Source organism: Pocillopora damicornis, chromosome 6, assembly GCF_964200805.1.
Source record: "Pocillopora damicornis chromosome 6, jaPocDami1.2, whole genome shotgun sequence".
NCBI lineage: Eukaryota > Metazoa > Cnidaria > Anthozoa > Scleractinia > Pocilloporidae > Pocillopora > Pocillopora damicornis.
Window position 1 is genome coordinate 9,230,001 of NC_142675.1, and position 19,974 is coordinate 9,249,974.

The window sequence follows — 19,974 nt, forward strand, 5'->3', positions numbered from 1 at the left end:
GGTGTCAACAAACCGCCATTTTGTGAAGCTTTAATAGGCAATTACCGCTGTTTAAGAGCCACTGAAGGCTCCAGAAACGTGATAAAATGCAAATTTTTTGCTGTTTATGGCCTTCGCACAATTCCTGTAGTGTGAAATTAAGTCTCAGAACATTGATTTGGCTTGGAACTAATTCGTTTATTAGTAGACGTAAAATTTAAAATTATAGAATGTCTGACAGACCTCCACTGGAATCCTTTTTAAAATGGAAATTGAGCATCGAAAGCCCCTCTTTAAATTATGCTGCAAAGGCAGTCACAAAAAATGTCATTGTGGCAGTGGATATTCCCTATCCATTGATAAAGGCTTGGCATGAATTCCTAGGGTTGCAGAAGAAGGTTAGAAAGACAGCTGCTGTGGCAAGTCAGCCTAATCAGTCAGCATCAACTAGCAGTGATCTAAGTCCTGCAGCAGTCCAGGAATACACCTATGTTGACCTTTTTGAGTATTGTATTCCTCATCATACCTTTGCCATAACTGCTGATGAGCAAATACGAAAAGAAGTAAACAATACCCTTGCAAAAATTGCTGGAATGGTCCAGAATTTATATGCAAAGGCCAAAGGAGGTAGCAAGAGAGAGGAACTTAACTCAAAAGTGAGAAGATTCCACATTTTTGAAGGACAAACACTTTCAGTAACTTGCTTGAGGGAAGAAACTGAGGCTATTAGAGATGAACTGGAGGAGTGGAAGCAGAATTACCAGCATCTTGAAGCAGAGAGTAAACAGCTATTTGCAGAAATGTATTTAGCCATTCAAGAGAAGGAACAAAGTTTGTCTAACCTTCAGTCAAAGAATGAAGAACTCCAACATTACTTCGAGAAAATTGAAAATTCAGACAAAACTTATGTGGGGAAAGATATATCAGAGGTGAAGAAGAAGTCTCGCACTTTAAAGGAATTTATGTGTAGAGCCAAAACTGCTTTGTGGTTTGCAAAGTCATTTGGACTGGAACTAGAGTCAATGACTATGAATGAGCAAAAGACTGGCATCAGTCACACAGTAATGGCTGAAGACCAGATGTCAAATTACAATGGGAACTCAAATGCATTTGACTCACTGTCTGAAGAGGAGAAGTCCAAAGTAGAAAAGGTGCTATTTTTATTAGATAAATTTTGTGTTGGAGACAACTTTTATCATGAGCTTACAATGGTAGTTGATGGCTTGCCAAAGTCATACCTTGTAAAGCAAAGGAGAAGTCAGCTGAATGACATCTGTCATATCACCTCCACCCCCGGTGAGACGGAAGGGGCACAGACATCATTCACTGACCTTCTGAGAGACAGGGTTCAAGACTATGTGGCAAGCCATCCACATGTGGATCATGTACAAATCAAAATTTCAGGGGATGGGGCGAGAATGACCAGAAATTCTAGTTTCATACTTATGAGTTTTGCCCTACTCCATTCAGATGATGAAGTTATGGCAGCAAAAGGTAACCACACCATAGCTGTTGTGAAGGGTAAAGAACACTACAATACCTTAAGGCAGTCATTTGAAGATGTCTTCAAGGACATCAATTCTCTTATAAGTAAGAAGAAAATAGAAGTGGGTGGCAAATCAATTAATTTGGAATTTTTCCTAGGGGGCGATTACAAATTCATTTTACTTGTGATGGGTTTGAAGGGTGCTACCTCACACTATGCATGTGTATGGTGCAAAATACACAAAGACATGAGGTGGGACACAAGCTTCAATTTAGACCATTATCAATCTCCAGATCTAAGGATAACTCTTACAGAGATGTTTGAACTAGTAAAGAAAAAGAAACAAAATGACAAATATTGCTGTGAACATGAGCCTCTACTTCATATAGAGCTCAATCATGTAGTGTTGGATGAACTGCACCTTCTATTAAGGATTTCAGATGTTCTCATAGAAAATTTGGTTCGGGATGCCTTAGACTGGGACAGAAGCAAAAACTGGGACAAGAGGAAATGTCAACAAAAAAATGAACACCTAAAAAATTTGCAGGCAGCAATTCGATCATGTGGGGTCTCCTTTGACATATGGGAAAAAACAAATGCTGATGGGAAAGGGTCTGGGCAATACGATTTTACTAGCCTCTTGGGGTCAGACAAGAAAAAATTGCTTAATGAACTTCCAACCAAACTCAATGGGATTATTCAGCCAGATACAGTTGAAGTAGTAAAAACTGTATGGGAAAAGTTTAGGGAAATATATAGCACTGTAACCTGCAGGAATCCCTCCACAGAAATGATAAATGACTACTTCTGGAAAGCAAAGGAATGGGTGAATCTGTTTACATCACTAGGAGAAAAAAGGCATGGCTATAAAAGAGCTAATGTAACCCCATACATGCATGCTATGGTCTACCACATTCCCATATTTCTGCAAAACTATAGAACTATCAAACTGTTTACAGGGCAAGGAGTTGAAAAAAACAATGATATGGCCAGGGCTATAGTTCACAAAAAATCTAACAAATGGGATGCTCCTGCTGACATTCTTAAGCTTGAGTCCAGACAATGGAATCTACGCGACAGTGAGCGTGCAAAGAGAACCTACAGTAAAAGGAAAAGTTCCTATTGGGAACATGATCTCAGGGAAAACAGGAAGAGCAAAAGACTACGAGAGAAGAAAAATTAATAATGCCACCTGTGAATTGTAGTAGCATATCTTGTATATAGGTCAGAGATTTATTAATGGTAGGATTGACATGATAGTAAAACATTGTCATTTATTCTTAAGGTACAGGTATTTACAATTATATTGAGACAGAAAGAGTATAAAAACTGATTTGTATCAGAATTATATATACTGATATTGTACACAAAACCATTTACACATTTATAAATAAACTAATTTGCAGAAACACGCAATGGCTTTTTCTTACAATTAATGCTTAGTTTTTCAATAAAATACCTAGGCGATGATATTATTGCTTTTTCCTTGCTCACAGTATGGTTTTTAGGGCTTCTTGACATAAATAGCCGCACTTTTATAGGAAATTCAACTAGTGTTCCATCCCCCAAGCTATCTAAAAGTCTGTCCCAATCAATTGGAAGGGAGCAGTTGGAAAAATCCTGTTTTTCCAACAGTACATTTCCAAAGTCTTGGCTTTTTTTCCCCTTTCCCCTGAAAAGATACTGGAAAACATCATGCCTGAATGGAATGATTGTTGGAGATAAACTCTTTGAGGCAAGGTTTTCCAAAATTGCAGCATGCAAGGCATCCACACTTGAACTAATTAACTCCTGGGTAGGCTTTGGGTTTAAATATGCTCTAAAAAGGGAAAAAATCAATAAAGACAATTTATTTTTGGTCAGATAGAGATAGATACCTGTACAGTTGAAAAATGTACTTGAATTTTATATACAAAAATGCCAAAGATTAACCATCAAACAGGGAAATTGAATCACTAAATATTGCCTATGACAATAAGACAACAATCGGTTTATTTAAAAAATTAGAATTTTCAAAATATTTGCTTTCACGGGTTTTAAGATTGTAACATCGGAACTTGTGACTAAATTATTTGATCAAATCGTAGAATCTCAGAAATGCTACTGTCAAGTTCCATATTAATGCCCAATGAGAGAACTTATCTTAATCAAAACACCGTTCTCACTTCAGTGCCAACGAATTAAGGTTTTCTTCTGGTTCCCAAGTGTTGGAGAGGGAGCCGTAGCCCTTCCACTTCACAAGATATTCAACCTAAGGCGTAATTGAGATATATTTTAGCCTGATTATTGACTGACTCCATTTGAGTACATCAGATCGGACAAACAAAACGAAGCAACTTACCTTGCCTTTGCGGTTTCTCTTTGAAATCACACGTTCCACCTCATAATATGGTCCCTTGGCTGATGATTTCAGCCTCTTTTGATCATTAAAAAAATCGGCAGTGCTCAAATTATTCAATTCGCGGTAAAAGGAACACGTCTTCTTAGCCGCCATTTTTAGATCGAGGCAACCTTAGCAGCTATTCAACATTCGCATAAAATGAGCCTACGGTCGGAACCGCTGGCTGTCCTTGATTTCTGGCCATGCTGTACTGTCCTGCGGTCAGCATGTGACTGACTTACTTCTCACTAATAGAACAAAAGGAAAGTAATTGTCACGATTCTGTGAACTCAAAAGGGTTGTTTATTGTGCGAACTCGACTGCCGCCACGTGTGTATTCGTTGTCGCCTAAGTCTTCTAAATATATAGATGTTCATCGGCCCAGTGGCGTGACCGTGTAACGCAATATCACGACATCTTCCCCTTTTTAAAAAGTTTATCTTCAAAAGTTAATTAATACTTAATGTTCGGTTTCGATCACTGTTCAAATCACATAAAATCGATAAAACATTGTTCTTCATTGAAATCATAAAAAGATAGAAACAGAACCCAACAACTATGTAGCGGCTCAATCATTCAATGTTCAGTTCATATGGTAATCCTGATGCCACAAAGGCGGTCGACGTCTGCGTTCTGATCGACGAGTTTCAATCCTTTGTGGCTCAAGCTCAGTTCCCATCTCATTTTCAGGTGGCATTCTCTCTGTTTTGGTCTCGCCATGGAACTCCGGTGGAGGAGGTCCTGGCTCTGTCAGATTTGGCGCCGGTTTGAGGGTAGACTCGGGCGGAGTTAGTTCTACCAGACTCATAGGTGGTGCTGTTTACGGGGTCAGGCGCAGTTGCCGCCGGTTGCGTCGGTATCGCCTGCCGCAAACTTCAACTTCATAAGACCTGTTCACCCAAGGCTTTCATGCAGGTCCCCAGACTCCATTCCTCCCTTCCGGGAAGCCGCATCCTGATGGCCTGTCCACACTTTAGTGCCTCTAAAGGGCGAAACTTTTTGTTGTATTGTTGAGCTTGTCTTTTCTTGCGCTCAGCTAATTTGGTGGCTGTTTCCTGGTGTGATGGCTGCCGCAGGAGCGTTTCATGGGTTGGTAAGAAAGTGCGTGTGCGGCGTCCCATCAGTCTCTGTACGGGTGATGTTCCTAGACCCTCTGTTGGGGTGTTGCGCCAATCCAGAAGGGCTAACAGCGGGTCTTGCCCATCCGCTTTCGCTTTCGTCATCAAGTTCTTGCAGGTCTTCACGGCATTCTCGGCGCGGCCATTTGACTGGGGGTAACGGGGGCTCGAAGTTCTATGTTCAAACTGCCATTCTCTCACGAATGCACTGAACACCGATGACGTAAACTGAGGTCCGTTGTCGGTAATAAGCACGTCTGGTATCCCATGGCGGGCGAATTGTACTTTACACGCAGCTATCACGCTAGCAGATGTGGCCACCTTAACCTCCTGGACTTCAAAGAACCCACTCCAGTAGTCGACTAGGACAAAGAAATGTTGTTGCCCAAGGTCAAAAAAAATCGGCACCTAGCATCGACCAGGGACGCGACGGGATCGGATACGGTTGCAATTCCTCGCGGCACTGATCTGGCTGGTACGACTGGCAGATTGAGCATTTGGAAACAAAGTCCTTTACTTCCGAATTCATGAGGGGCCAATAGAGGACCTCCCTAGCGCGACGTAAACACCCTTCGATTCCAATATGTGATCGGTGAATTTGCTTCAACATTTCTTTTCTCAGGGAAGGGGGTACCAGCAATCGCTCCCCCAGGAATACTAGTCCCTTGTCTTCTATAAGCTCACTTCCTTTGTCATAGTAAGGCGTCAGCTCAGGGGTACAGGACTTCCTTGACACTGGCCATTCACCCTTGATTGCTCCGATTAGCTTTTGCATCACTGGGTCCCTGGCAATCTCGTTTCTGAATTCAGCGAGCCTGTATGGTGCAATCGAGAGGTTTTCTGAATGATCTATCTCGGCAAGTGTACAGATCAGACTTGTATCGTGCTTGGAGGCTTCGGTGGTGTTGCGGTATGCTCGACTCAGTGCATCTGATACCCACATAAGTTCCCCTTTTTTATACTGCACATCCAGGGAGTAATTCTGAAGGGCCATCAGCATTCTCTGGAGTCTCTTTGGTGAGTTGTGTATTAGCTTGGTAAAAACTGCCCTTAGTGGTTCGTGGTCAGACTCGATGTGTACAACTTCGCGTCCCAGTATGTATTGATTGAACTTGTCGGTTGACCACACTATGGCGAGGAGCTCTTTCTCGATTTGAGCGTAACGCGTTTCGGTGTCGGTCAGAGCTCGCGAGGCAAAGGCAACGGGCTGACCCTTTTGCATCAGTACTGCACCTAGACCCGTTATGCTGGCATCGCATTGGATTGTCACTTCTTCAGTAACATCATAGTTTTTCAGTACCGGGGCCTTGGCCAAGTATTCTTTGACTGTGGTAAATGCTTTCTCATGCTGTGCAAGCCAACACCACTCGACGTCCTTGTCCTCAAGCCTTCGCAAAGGTTCTGTCATGTCGGACAGGAGTGGCAAGAATTTGGCCAGATAATTGACCATCCCCAAAAACCTCTTCAGGCCTTTCACATCAGTCGGCGGTGGCATATCCAAAATAGCTTCAACTTTGGCTGGGTCTGCCTTTAGACCATCAGGAGTCAAGAGGTGGCCCATGAAACGCACTTCGGTTTGAGATCTTTTCAGCTTGAGTTTGTTGAGCTTGAGGTTCCACTCCCGGCATTTCTTGAAGAACGCACGTTCGTTCTTTTCAAGGCTCGAGTTGACCTCTGCGTCAGTTTCGCCAAATCCAGCGATGAGGAAGTCGTCAGCGATAACTTCAACTCCTTCTAAATTTTCTACGAATTCATGCATGCGTCGCTGCCAAACTTCAGGCGCACTTGAGATACCAAAAGGCATGCGGGCCCATCTATAACGCCCAAAAGGCGTATTGAACGTTGTCAGGAAGCTAGAAGCATCGTCTAAGAGGATTTGGTGGAAACCATCCTTGGCGTCACAAAGAGTAAATTTCTTGGCACCTGTTAAGCGGGAGGCCACTTCATCGACAGTCGGCAACTGGTAATGCTCTCGCCGAATGGCACGATTTAAATCTCTCGGGTCAATACAGATGCGTACTTTGTTTGGCTTCACTATGGCCAACATGCTGGATACCCACTGCGTCAGTTCTGTTACTGGAATAATAACTTTACGATCAACAAGTTCGTCCAGCTTGTTTTTGATGCATGGACGCAAGGCTACTGGCACTCGCCTCGGTGCGTGGACCACTGGTTGCGCCTGTTCGTCTATGGCTATTTTGTATGTTCCCGGTAGGGCCCCTAATCCGTCGAATACGTCTTCATACTCTTCGAGCAAGGAGGCTTTGGGACACTTGACGTGTAATGCTAGGACGTCACAATTATGCAAACTCACAAAGCCAAGATTGAGGCTGGTGTTCAATGATAAAATCGGTTGATAGTCTCCGTCTAAGATGTTAAACTCCATTGACCTCCGCTGTCCACGGGACCACACAGGCAGGGTAGCTTTACCAGCAATTTTGCGGCGATCCCCTGTGTACGAGACTATTTCCTTTTGGCATGGTTTGAGGCGATGAAGGAGGGTGTCCCCAGTGATTTGCTTGTATAATTGGGCCGGGAGAATGTCGCACTGCGACCCAGTATCTATTTGAAACTGGACTTCTGTCTTGGGATCTGGCCCATAAATGTGGAGTTTGACCACTGCCAATTTTTCCTGGCCTTTGCTCTTACTAGTAGTAGCACCAATGTAGTAGGGGTCGTTTCCCATGTCGACGGCTTCGTGGACCGCCGAAACTCTACTTTTCACTCCTCGGGGATTAGCGCGACATTTATTCGCAAAATGATTCATACTCCCACAGTTAAAACATGTTCTTCCATACGCGGGACAATGACGTCCATGCACCATTCCGCAATTTCCACATTCTTTAGACGGTCTTCTAAATGCTTGTGACTTAAGTTGTCGTTCTTCTTCAGGTTTTTCTGCCGATCCCGCCTTCCGTAACGCATGAACTGCAGTGTCTCCTCCAGCCATTAGCTTTACTTGCTGTTGGGTCTGTTCTGACGACTTAATAATGTCAACTGCTTGTAGGAGAGATAAATCATTCAAACGGAGAAGTCTCTCGCGGACGCGATCATCCCGTATGCCTAGCACGAGGCGGTCACGCAAAATTTCATCTGGTGTGATTGTATTGTGTGCACAGTTTTTTGCGATCGTTCGAAGCTCCGTAAGATACGTCGAGATGTTTTCGCCTGGTTCCTGGTTTCGGTTGTTGAACCTATAGCGTTCATATATGACCTGTGTCCTAGGAATGCAGAATTCGTCGAACTTCTTCAGGACTTGTGAAATGTCGTCTGCGTTTTCGTCTTCGTTCCAAATAAAGGTATCGTGGGCTCTGACGCCATCCTCGCCTATAATGCTTAGTAATGTCGACACACGAACTATGCCCTCTTGTTTATATACACCAGTAGCGATTTCGTAGCGCTGCCACGCTGCTTTCCACGATTTCCATGCGGTGGCTAAATTGTCGTCAAAAATAAGCGCTTTCGGCGGGGGCAAATTTGACGGGGGAATAAAAACTTGAGTCGGCGCTGGTGGCACAACTATGGATGCTTCAGCTGCTTCTGTCATCTTTAGGGGTGAGCCGATCCCACTTCTGACACCATGTCACGATTCTGTGAACTCAAAAGGGTTGTTTATTGTGCGAACTCGACTGCCGCCACGTGTGTATTCGTTGTCGCCTAAGTCTTCTAAATATATAGATGTTCATCGGCCCAGTGGCGTGACCGTGTAACGCAATATCACGACAGTAATATCAAGTTTATTAGCTGAAACCTCTGTTACTTGGATCTTAAACATTTTTGTAGGCCATGGAAGAATTTATGTTGACAAGGAAAGATCTATTGTAGATCGGAACATATACAATTTTAATTGGTTCTCTTTTAAGTGGTTCTGATGGAACTTTAAGTATTTTTGTTTTGTAGCTTGCTCAGCGTGATACTCCAATACATCAGTGGAATCTTCCCAGTCTCCCAAAAGAGTTTTCATTATTTATTAAAAGGGATGACATGAGAAGAAGTACTCTGTCTGGAAATAAGGTACACAGCTTGGAATTCAGTTCTTGGTCAAAATTTTTAATTAATAAATATTAAGATGTGGTATTGACTAATTATCAACAATAAGTGAGCTTGGTAAGATGTACCTTACAGGTTAATGCAGCCATAGGAGATCCAGGCAAGAGGTCGCACAATTTATTTGGAATGCCCATGGTGAAAAAAGAACTCTTTTTCAAGTTCAGTAGGAAAACAAGAGAGCAGTTTGTTTGACATCCACCCTCTACTATCAATGATTGTGCCATTCAGTGGACGATGACACATACCATATTTACTAAAAAACCCAGGGGGTTTATTAAATTTTTCATGATTTGAGTGCAGCGTTTATTCTAGGGTGGCATTTTTAAAAAGGGCAGTGTTAATTTAAAATCCAATTTATTTCTTGCAAACAATAGTATGGTAACTGACCATTTTAATTTTAAAAAACAGAAACATGTTTTAGTGCTTGTCTAAGAGTATTATTTATATCATTCTAAAATTCACAATTTTGCATCAGAACTGGTACATTCAAGAGGATGTGTCTGGTTCACTTAAAATTTCCAACTGTGATTAAAGTGTTGATCACATGATGCTACATGTATTCAAGGGTAGCATACATAGAGTACAGATATCTTTGTTACAGTGACTGCTACTTTGGTTTTCAAGTTTTTATTCTCTCAAATTTAAGTCCTTACAGCTTATGATACTTTTTCTGTATGGCTGTCAGGGTCTCAATCAAGAGACAGCTGAAAATGGTTCAACTTAGAGTTTTGCATGTGAGCAATGAAAATCTGTGTATGAGCACTATTGTTTGAAAATATTGCAATGTGGAAGCTGATGTTATGCTAAAACAAAATAATGTAAAAGAGAGCATAGCGGTTCTAATGCAAATGACAGTCATATAATATTACCTTGCAATCATCTGAGTAAAGTGACCAAAATTATATGGAAATGTGTAGCTTCAATTATGTCTTTACCTGTGGTCAAAGTCATCTCATATCTTTTTCTTACTAACCCTTTGAGTGACTAGTATCTAATTTCTCCTTACAAATCACACCTGGATCACATATTAAGGTTATGGGAATAAAGCAAATGATCACCTACTTAAGAAGCTCTTGACTGTTAAACAAATTGCCCTTGCCAGCACCTTAGGAAATGTATACAGAACAGTATGGAGAATATGTAAACTGATTTGAGTGTGTAAAGGGTTAAGCGCATCCTCAAGTGCTGAGTAACCTTAAATTGTGCTCGTCTCATTCAGCTATGCTAATATTGTTTTAGGTTCGTAGGCTGGAGTTTTTGTTGGCTGGTGCCCTGGACAAGAACTGTGACACAATATTTACATGTGGTGGAATCCAGTCCAATCATTGCAGAAGCACTGCAGTTGCTGCAAGACAACTAGGTTTGGATTGTTACCTGTTCTTAAGAAGTCCTGAACAAGCAAGTATTTGATTTACTCTTAACTTTTAAAGAAAGAACTGATGCAGAATATTTTAAGCAGCTTGAGTCATGATCAAAGATCTGTCACCCCTAAGCCCAAGTTATGATTAATCAGACAAAGAGTGGCACCCATGTGATCTATTACTAACGATAACTTAACAAACACACAACATGGAATCTCAGCACTTTTTCTTTTCCCACACTCACAACAAGACGAATAAATATCTTTCTATATTTCATTACCGAGCTCAAAACCTACCATCTTTGTTTTTTTTATTTACAAAAGATGGAATCTGTTTGTGAAATAGAAGCTCCTCACATTGCATTGAATAGTGGACTCATTTGAAACATCTGCTCAACTATTATAGTTGAGCAGATGTTTCTTTGAGATTTGAAGCGGACAGAAGTACTGCATAATAGGCTGCTAACAGAAGTTCAATCTTTACTCTAATGTTGTTCATTTCAGAGAAAAAAGGCACCAATTTTGCTACACATGGACAGCAAAATTGTAAGGAAGTTAGCAAACTTATTGAAACTTTCATTTGATCCTTTTTTCTTCATGCAGACCATGGATATTGGTTGTAAAGGAAACCTGTTTTTAAACAAATTGGTTGGAAGTCAAATTATTGTTGTTCCTTAGCTTCAGTACAAATCTGGCCTTAAACAAATGATGGAGAATATGTCTTAAAAATTGTGAGTGAAAGGTCAGAGAACTGTAAAACCTAGAAAGTTGGCACCACTATGGTTGCAATCATTAAAAGTATTCTGCCTCAAACTGATATTCAAGGCTTTAATTTTATGCAGAGCTGTCACTAAGCAACAGTAATATGCAGCTCATATATATTATAATTGTCAATGAAAATATCGAAATTCTTGATATGAAGAAATTTGTGTTGCAGCCATTTTACAGTGGAATTAACTGTGTATTAATTTACTAGTAACAGGTTTAGACACAGGGATAGATCTCACTAGCAGAACTTGCTTGAAAGGTTTAAAAAAAACTGCATGAATTTACTGCAATGCCTGAGACCTTTTTAGTTGAATAGTACCATTTTTGGGGTGTAAAATGATGAAAAATCATGATGGCTGCCACCCTAGCGCATCTTTTAAAACATGAAGGCAAGCAAAAATATTACAGGAGCTGCTATTGGCTCTCAAGTTGGTTCCTTTTAAAGGAATTGAAAATCAAGTTATATCTACAATGCAGCCTTTAAGGTGCTAATCTTAGAATGTCAGAAATCTTGAGATGGTTAATAGGCCATGTTACAGTTCTGTACTGTAACTAAGTTGCCAAGCCTTTGATTTGCAGTGAGGCTGAAGGTGACCTTGTTGTGATAGAGACCAATACCTAGTTAGCTTAACAACAAAGCAATTTACATTGGGAAAGCAGCAAGGTTTGTATCATAACAAAGTCACCCTTAGCCTCACTCCTGTTGAAGGTGTAAATTGGGGATGACATTGTTTGGAGAAATTAGATGCTAATCACCCTTAGAGAATAAAACATCTAATTCATTTGTAATGGAGGTGAATCTTTTCTTCGGGTTCCCTATTTTAAAGGGATTCCAAATTTCTGGAATTTCTGGTTGGCCAGGAGGTTATATAACCCACACAGGAGACCAATAGATTCTGTTCTGTCATATGGGGAAATGCCAAGAAAACTCAAGAGACTTGTTATTATAATTATTATACAGTGAGCAAAGAAGGCAGCAGATATTGGAGAATTCTTAAATTAAGCTTTGATGGGCTAAGTTATTTTTGACCCAGTCCCTTCCTGCTGACTTTGTCTGCTTTTTCTTCAGAAAGGAACAGGGCTCATCAGCTTATCTGATTGAAGTTGGAGACTCCTCTTACATGGGGATGTTTGGTTACTTAACAGCATTTCAAGAAATGATAGATCAGGTAAAATTAAAGGCTTTTTCTGTATTGTGTGCTCATTTTGTGCATTTCTGGTCAAGAAGTCATGAATGCAGCTAAACACAGATCACACAAAAGCCTGTTTGTTAAAATATTTTTTTCTGGATATCTTTCAAAATGTTGGCTTTGTTTGTTTCAGAATGTGCTGGAGAATTTTGATGACATTGTTGTTACAGTTGGCAGCGGTGGAAGTGCATCAGGAATTGCCATTGGTAACTATTTAACAGGATCAAAACTCAAGTATGCTCTAAATAGAAATATTGATATTTTCTTTATTTACTGTGTGGAAGGGCTGGAAAAGAACAGATTTGTCTTAAGGTCATAACATATAGACCTCTATCTGACCAATCTATTCATTATGCCCAGAGGCCAAATGTTTTCCAATCTGGCCTGTCCCCATTTAGTCATTAGGGATTTTGTCATTTGACCAGCACTCTTTGTCTTCTTTCTTTTTGCTGTTTGCATCTCAGGAGGCCTGCATATACAGAGCTCTGCTGTTATTTATGGCACCACTGCCACTACTGCTTTTCTTCATCTGAAGGATTTGATTTTTTACAATGTTTTTCATTGAATTTACATCCAGGGATTTACTGGTCTTAGGATAAATAATAATTAATAATAATAGGACTGAGTGGAATTTAATTCAGTCTGTGATCTTATGAGTGATTAATATAATTAGATGACTGTGAAGTGGCAGTCCGAGAAAGAAACCAGATGTATTGGTTATGTGTTTTTGTAACAGGGTGTGCACATGACACATGCTGTCCACTCATATAGGCATGACATGTCAACTGTCCTGTTACACTGTTCAGTAAGAGGCATGACATATGCAGTGTCCTATTAGTGCTTAAATTGGGCTGGTGATAACTAATCACATTGGAGTTTTTTGTTATAGTTGCCACTGAAATGCTGTATCACCTTTCAGGAACCCCTGACAAAACTATAACATGCTTTTTATGAAAAAGCTTACCAACCTATAGGCTGATAAAAAAATTTCTGCAACTACCTTAGCTATACATGCTGAAGATTTAAGCCAAAGAGATTGTGCTTCTTGAGAATTTCTCACAGGCCTTTCTATCTTTCTAAAAGTTTCCCCTTGTTTTCTTTGAACACTGGAGACTAATTGAGACCTGTAATAGTAACATCATTGTCATTTATTCATAGATGTCATGCAGTGAATGTGTGTGATGATGCACCATATTTTTACCAGAAAATCAATGAAGACCTTCAAATAGGTGGGCTAAATGTTCTAGCAGAAGAAATAATTGATATTATTGATGGATACAAGAGAAAGGGCTATGGCAAATCCACTGAAGAAGAGTTAGTTTGCAGATTTTGGTTTCTTCATAATAGGGCTAGTAGTCAAGCAGTCCCTCCTTTTTCAGAGAAGTCTGTTGGGCAAAAAGAAAAAAAAACAGTGAAAAAGGTTGTGGTAAGCTCCTAGCAGTGCACTTACCTTTTTTCACTGATTTTTTTTTTTTTGAGTCATGCAACTTTCATAGATTTTGCCCAAAAGGGTAGATTTCTTGTAGTCTTCTACATATGTTACATGATAAGCTGCTTATTTTGGTACTGGAATGAAATGCAAGTTGAAGAGAGTTGTTTCTATCTATCAGTAAACAACCTTTTCAAAACATGAAAACATAAGAAATCATGCCTCTCATTGCCTCTTGTTCCTTTGCTAATGTTAAGCATGGAAAATTTGTTTTCAGAATGCTCTTTGGCTGACAGTATTTTGATTTAATTCAGTGCGAGTTAAAAGCTGAAATTTTATTGCTGAAAGTTTAAATGACATGTGCTCTGTTAACAAGGGATCAGTGTATTTGTAAATACAATGTAGAAGGAATGATCACTCAATGATGTTCCAAACCACAAAGTTTACCCCCCCCCCTCAATTATACCACAGGTTTATGCAAGACAATAATAATGGATAATTATAGCTACAATTATTAAAATTTATTGTTTATTTATTCCAGGATTCATTCGAAATTGCTTGATTACCAAATGAAAACATGATCTAAATTTTTCTTAACCATTTACATTCGAATTTGCACCTTACGAACCCTGAAATCTTTTTATCGGTTAATGAAGAGGACATTGTGAAGATATCCAGAACAACTGGTGTTATGGTGGACCCCGTGTACAACGTCAAAGCCATCAGAGAAATGCTACACGAGATGAACACCAACCCAGGGCGATTTAAGGGTCACAGAATACTTTATATTCATACTGGTGAGTACAATTTTTCAACATCATCATTTCATAAATACCTCCTTCCTTCCCTTTGGCAAAGAGCCCACATACCTTGAAAATAATGGTTTCTCAAAGGTAATCCCTTAGAACTGCGTTTTTCCCTGCAAATGATATTCTGCTCATGCGTGGTTGTGCGGGCTTAATTGTGTATATCATGATATTTTTCTCAACCTGGTACGTAAATTGCAAACTTGAGACCCCATTTTTGATCCCTCGTAGAAGTATCAGTGGTTCGTAACTTGTACTACAGTTGCATGTAGCATGTACTTTCTTTCGCGTGGAAGCAAAATATTAATACATTAGACTGACTATGAGGACTCTGATTGGTCGATAGGATACAGTCCATATCCAATAGCAGATATTGGGTTCTCATGTCGCGTTTAATTTATGCCTAGTTTCCAAGCCCCTCGTCCGTGTAGTGTTCTCAAACTCTTGCAAAATCAGAGAGAAGATTCTTCTTTTGCAAATTGTCTCCAAAAATGTATGATGAATCAGTTATTGAATTTGGTTTTTAGCATGATATTGTAAATTATTAAACCTGCCATCTGTGTTATCTGCCTCAGCCTTCGGCTTCGCCGGATAACTCTGACCCCGGCATTGATAATTTGTGATATTATGCTCAACCTAAATAAATAATTGCTCATTATTATTCAATTGCACTTAGTAGAGTACAAATAACGTGCGAATCGAGTGAAAATTTCCTGTGATATTGTACATTTGGTTATTTTGTACTGTTAAAAAAAACTTGTTTAATCGGCTGGCTGCGCGTGCTGCACTTCTCTACCTGCGTCGCTTTTCCCACTTTTTGAAAAATGGCCATGAAATAAAGCAGTTGGGCAAGAAATAACTTATTAGACGTTTTGGTGTGTGGTATCGCTGGGTATGTTTACTCATAGTTTGTATTTTGACTCGCCTTGCGGGATCGTCAAAATATGCTACAACTAGTAAAAATAGTTACCGATACTACACACCAAAACTTCTGATAACATATATCTTTTGATGGAAGACTGAATACGACAACATCCACAGGTAATAAACGTTCATATATCGCTTAGAGGATGGTATTACCACTCCTTTGAAAATGGCGAGACCTGATTTGTAACATTGTTATATAATGTGAGTTTCGCACAAGTCTGATAGGGTGTGTCTTATTTTCCAACAGGTGCTGTGTTCGGTTTGTATGATGGAAGAATGGACCCGTTAGTAACTCGCCCTGCACTGGGTATAAATGATGTTGTCTGCTGGGAAATGATCCCATGCCATTCTGGGGCTGACTCGTTCTTAGTTGTCTCTCTTATTAGAGATATTTAGGTAGTGCTCGAGAGGTCCGCGTGTTAAAAGATTTTCTTTCGTTTCCCATCGTTCCCTTTGTTAATGTAGTGCTAATCTCTCGCGAAACCCTCGGCCGCGCAAGAAAGACTGGGAGCTAGTAATTTTTAGGGTGGTAAGCAAGAAAGGCCAGTCAAGACATGCCTACGTTCTTTTTCGGCGTCATCCAGTAAAATTGGCCACGAAAGAGGAGATAACTGCATTGCCTTGACTCCTCCAACCATCAGAGGGAAAAAGTCTTTGACCAAGTTCTCGTGAGTTTACATATCGAAGACGAACACAAAACATTATTGGACTGGAAAAAAATGTTAAAGCCTTTGAAAATATATTCGTGTAAAAGTATAAAGATTTAAAGTTTTGAATTTTTTGTTTGATTTATACAGTTATATCTTTGATTTTAGACTAATAAAAGGTCACGCTATATCCGCTTTTCAGTATAACAAACTCTATTTTTGGATCAAATTTGACCAGCAAATTTTGGTGAGTTTTGCAATTGCTTGGGGCAATATTTGGATTCCAAGTTTTGTTTTCTGCCCAACGAGGATTTCGACAAAATTGATGTCTCTGAATTAAAGGGCAATCAGATGGGCATCGGGTACGTTCGAAGAAAAGTTTCCCGTTGATTGGATCCATATTGCCGAAGACCTTTTTTACAGTTCCGTGACTCTGTGTCAATTAAATTGTTAACAATTCACCTTCATAAACTTTGCCCGCCTCGTGATTGCGTTCGCAGTGTTTTACGTGACCATCGTCGGTGCAATGAAGCTTAGGACCGCTTTCATGCAGGTTGAAACTGACTACTTTGAATAAATGTTTTTCTCCAACCCTAAGTTTATCATCTTTCGATGACCAGCGAGGATTGTCAAGTCATAATATTGGCCTCGCCAATTTATACCGGTCAAGATCCCAACCGATGTAGCAAAAACCATCGTTTATTCGCGCCTTCGCAACAATCAGCAATTTCAGGAAAACCTTGCGCAAACCGCTTGAATCCATTATTTAGAGATTTTAATCCCTACAATACACCAATACTTTCGATCGATCTGTTACATAGGAAGGCTTTTGATTGCTTTCATGCTAATCCGTTTCTTCCAAACGGTCTCACGTGAATCGGTCTATAATTTTTGTTTGGGAGGATCTCACAGAACTTCATCCCGACAAGAATGCTTTATTTGCTTTTCACTTCGTTGCAGTCCGCTTTTACACCGATGGATTCTGAATTCTAGCGTTTTAAAAATCAGAATGAAATTTCTCAGCCTCCCGGAGAACAACTCGCTCGGAGTCATTTGCAAAACAAATAGTAGCTTGTTCAAGTTCGCAGAAAAATATCAGCCGTGAATCAGTTCCAGAAAATTTTTTCGAAGTGTTGTGAATCTTTTGTCATGGAAATTACTTACGATGGCATGCATGCGTGACTTGTGTATTCGACATGAACTGATTCACGGTACGTTGTTGTCTGAGAGCATTTCCACCTTGCGATTATACTTTGGTACACAGTGGCTCTGGTAGATGAAAGGTGAGGAAATTTTTTTTTAATATTCGAGCCTTAAAGGAATCATTTTATCATTGTTTTACTTGGCTCTGTTATTGTTAAACTTGAGCTAGAGTCCAATACCCCTAGGATCACACTGTACATTAAAGCTTACTGATTTATTATGCGAATATCAACCAGTGATAATCTGAGATTGAAACAGCCCTGTACGACCATTATAGAGCACGTAGAAAAGGAAAAAGTAACATTTGATCTCTTTGATTTGACTGGAAGAATAACAGATGCTTGCTTTGAAAATGTGTAAATGTACATACGGAAAAAATATCTTCGTGGCTAACATTAACTTCGGCCGTTCCTTTCTCGATCTGTTGTCGACTGGTCAGCAAACGGGAAACAAGCTGGCTGTCAGTTTTCTCATTACTTTTAAATTGATTTTTTCTGGATGAACACGAAAAACGTGGACAAGGAATTTGAGAGGCATTCAAGTTTTGATCTTTGACACAACTGGATTAAGGGTTTCCTTCTCCAACTTTCCGCAAAGTTCTCTGTTTTGAGATTATTGCATGTTCAGTAAACGTTTAACTTTGGCTTCAGCTAGGGAACTTGATGATTTGAAACTTGAGGAGTGGAAACACAATTACTTTTTGTAAAGGATTCCTATCATGCACTTGAATCATTTTGATGTCTATTGGATGTCTTTGAATCATTTCGCAACAAGAAAGGTTTTGAAAACTTTCTGAGTCAGTCAGCCATGATACTTTGGTACACTCTGGCTCTGATAAATAAATTGTATGAAAACTTGACTTATTAGACAAGCCTTAAGTTACACCTTGTATAGCTGTTTTACTCAGTTCTGTCATTGTCCAACTTAAACTGGAGTTTTATACGTTTTAGATCATACTGCATGTTCATTTAATGTAAGCTTGTTTATTGTACTATCATCAATTGCAACCAGTGGCAAATTGAGATCGAATTAGCCTCATACGACCATTATAGAGCACTTCGAAGAGGTAAAAGCAAAATTTTGTCTTTCTGATTCGATCGAACTAATGAACTTATGTTTGTTCTGAGAATGTGTTCATATACAGAAAAAATTTCCTCGTGGCTGCCATTAATTTGGCAGTTCCTGTCACGATCTCTGGCTTCGCTCTGATTCTGTTTCTTAGCTATAGGACTATAATCATTTGAGTCTTTATCATTCGTACTGGATGTCTCTGAATTACTTCGCAACGGGAAAAAGTTTTGGAAAGTGTGTAAGTCCATCAGCCATGAATAGCTTTGCGGTTATTGAACTGACTTTTGCGACTGATATTTGATAAAGTCAGGAAGCTTTTGCTGAAATGCTGATTACATGCTTCGTCAAAGCTATTTTTACTATGACAGCAGCGACCAAATTTTCTTAACAGCTGTCCTGTGATCTTCACTAGCGACAACACCATGCTAATGCAGGAAACCTTAATTAGTTTTGAAGATGTTATGCTTACGAAACTGAAAGTAAGACTTTGCATTTCTCGATCTACTACGCAGTCTTTAACTATTGTAAAAGAGACTTGCTTTTCAAGCAAAGGTTTTCTTCTCTAACTCTTGATTTATCGTTAGGTTTCGTAGTCTTCGACGCTTACTTTTAGTATTTTACTTTTAGGTACATAGCAAACTACGCATTTTGTGGGTAATCAGCCGAAAGAAAGAAAGAATTATAAAAGGGGCTTGGAGATCTGACTCGGGTATTTCATCATTAGATATTATTGTTGTCTGTGATATTTTCTTTGCTCCGCGTCCAAGGGAGCTTACACCCTTGCGAAGATTTGCACGAGACATTATACCTTGGAAAATTTGCGGCAGAACACTAGCCCTGAATGTTCCCGAAAATGTTTTAGAGATTTTGTGAGTCTTTTATTATGGAAATTATCTTTGAAGCATGCATGCGTGAGTTCTGGGCGCGACAAGGACTGATTCACGGTATGTTGTTGCGTAGTCTTGGATCATTTATACGTTGCGATGATACTTTGGTTCACTTTGGATCTGGTAAACCAAATGTAGGAAAACTTAAGTTATTATTCGAGCCTTAAATTACACCTTGTATGGCTACTTTACTTCGTTCTGTCATCGTCCAACGTAAACTGGAGTTTTCTACGCTTATGATCATACTGCACATTTGATTTAAGCTTGTTTATTGTAGGTTCAATTGCAACCAGTGATTAATTGAGATTTAATTACCTTTATACGACTATTAAAGGGAACTTCAAAAAGGTAAAAGCAAAATTTTGTCTCTCTGATTCGTTCGGACCAATGAACGTATGTTAGTTCTGGAAATGAGTTCAGATACAAAAGCAATTTCCTCGTGGCTGCCATTAATTTGGCTGTTCCTGTCTCACTCTGTTGTCAACTGGCCTTGCTCTGAGTCTCTAAGTTTTCTCATCACTTTCAAGTCGATTGAGTAGTTCATAAAAACTCTTATATTTCATTTCAAACAAAGCTGGAAGAAAAATTTGGGAGGTATTTGCGTTTTGATCGTGAACACAACTAGATTGAAGTTTTCTTATTCAACTTCCCCGCAAAGTTGTTTGTTTTGAGA

The 19,974-nt window shown here is 39.7% G+C and overlaps 3 protein-coding genes, 1 long non-coding RNA gene and 1 pseudogene across 7 annotated transcripts in view; 3 read left to right on the forward strand and 2 right to left on the reverse strand.

Annotated features, from left to right (window-relative positions):
* The window catches only part of LOC113686782 (uncharacterized), a 3,412-nt gene extending 536 nt beyond the window's left edge, over window positions 1-2,876 (forward strand). Inside the window, exon 1 of the mRNA XM_027204454.2 lies at window positions 1-2,876. This exon is cut by the window's left edge and continues 536 nt beyond it. Coding sequence (XP_027060255.2) covers window positions 210-2,648 — 2,439 coding nt within the window. The 5' untranslated portion in view covers window positions 1-209 and the 3' untranslated portion in view covers window positions 2,649-2,876.
* The window catches only part of LOC149043826 (uncharacterized), an 11,583-nt pseudogene extending 1,013 nt beyond the window's left edge, over window positions 1-10,570 (forward strand). Inside the window, exons 2-3 of the transcript XR_016188037.1 lie at window positions 8,864-8,977; window positions 10,253-10,570. The product of XR_016188037.1 is annotated as an uncharacterized LOC149043826 (transcript). The remainder of the gene's footprint in view (window positions 1-8,863; window positions 8,978-10,252) is intronic.
* LOC149043827 (uncharacterized) lies at window positions 2,720-4,059 on the reverse strand. Its single transcript, XM_089210894.1, has 3 exons — window positions 3,807-4,059; window positions 3,631-3,716; window positions 2,720-3,284 (listed from the first exon to the last, which is right to left on the reverse strand). Exons 1-3 carry the CDS (start codon window positions 3,957-3,959, stop codon window positions 2,861-2,863), a joined length of 663 nt encoding a protein of 220 aa, XP_089067020.1. The 5' UTR covers window positions 3,960-4,059; the 3' UTR covers window positions 2,720-2,860.
* A 404-nt stretch (window positions 10,571-10,974) lies between the features above and the next one.
* LOC149043828 (uncharacterized) lies at window positions 10,975-16,333 on the forward strand. 3 transcript variants are annotated; one of them, XM_089210896.1, is made up of 6 exons: window positions 10,975-11,104; window positions 12,211-12,310; window positions 12,465-12,565; window positions 13,490-13,559; window positions 14,407-14,557; window positions 15,741-16,333. In XM_089210896.1, exons 2-6 carry the CDS (start codon window positions 12,263-12,265, stop codon window positions 15,887-15,889), a joined length of 519 nt encoding a protein of 172 aa, XP_089067022.1. In that variant the 5' UTR covers window positions 10,975-11,104; window positions 12,211-12,262; the 3' UTR covers window positions 15,890-16,333. The 3 variants fall into 3 exon arrangements, with proteins under 3 accessions (XP_089067022.1, XP_089067023.1, XP_089067021.1); XM_089210897.1 differs by having other exon boundaries at window positions 10,977-11,115; window positions 13,490-13,560; window positions 14,417-14,557; XM_089210895.1 differs by having other exon boundaries at window positions 10,977-11,115.
* Window positions 13,462-14,863, reverse strand: LOC149043829 (uncharacterized). Its single transcript, XR_016188038.1, has 2 exons — window positions 14,630-14,863; window positions 13,462-13,716 (listed from the first exon to the last, which is right to left on the reverse strand). It is a non-coding gene; the product is annotated as an uncharacterized LOC149043829 (long non-coding RNA).
* Window positions 16,334-19,974: the final 3,641 nt, after the last annotated feature.

What these genes read in the sequence shown, in the direction of transcription:
- LOC149043827 (XM_089210894.1), bottom strand. Translation starts at nt 3,959, where the DNA reads ATGGCGGCTAAGAAGACGTGTTCCTTTTACCGCGAATTGAATAATTTG. An exon ending in AGAGAAACCGCAAAGGCAAG is followed by an intron (nt 3,717 to 3,806) that starts GTAAGTTGCTTC and finishes ATTACGCCTTAG; the next exon opens with GTTGAATATCTTGTGAAGTG. An exon ending in CTTAATTCGTTGGCACTGAA is followed by an intron (nt 3,285 to 3,630) that starts GTGAGAACGGTG and finishes TTCCCTTTTTAG; the next exon opens with AGCATATTTAAACCCAAAGC.
- LOC149043828 (XM_089210896.1), top strand. Translation starts at nt 12,263, where the DNA reads ATGGGGATGTTTGGTTACTTAACAGCATTTCAAGAAATGATAGATCAG. An exon ending in TTAACAGGATCAAAACTCAA is followed by an intron (nt 12,566 to 13,489) that starts GTATGCTCTAAA and finishes ATTTATTCATAG; the next exon opens with ATGTCATGCAGTGAATGTGT. An exon ending in AATACTTTATATTCATACTG is followed by an intron (nt 14,558 to 15,740) that starts GTGAGTACAATT and finishes ATTTTCCAACAG; the next exon opens with GTGCTGTGTTCGGTTTGTAT.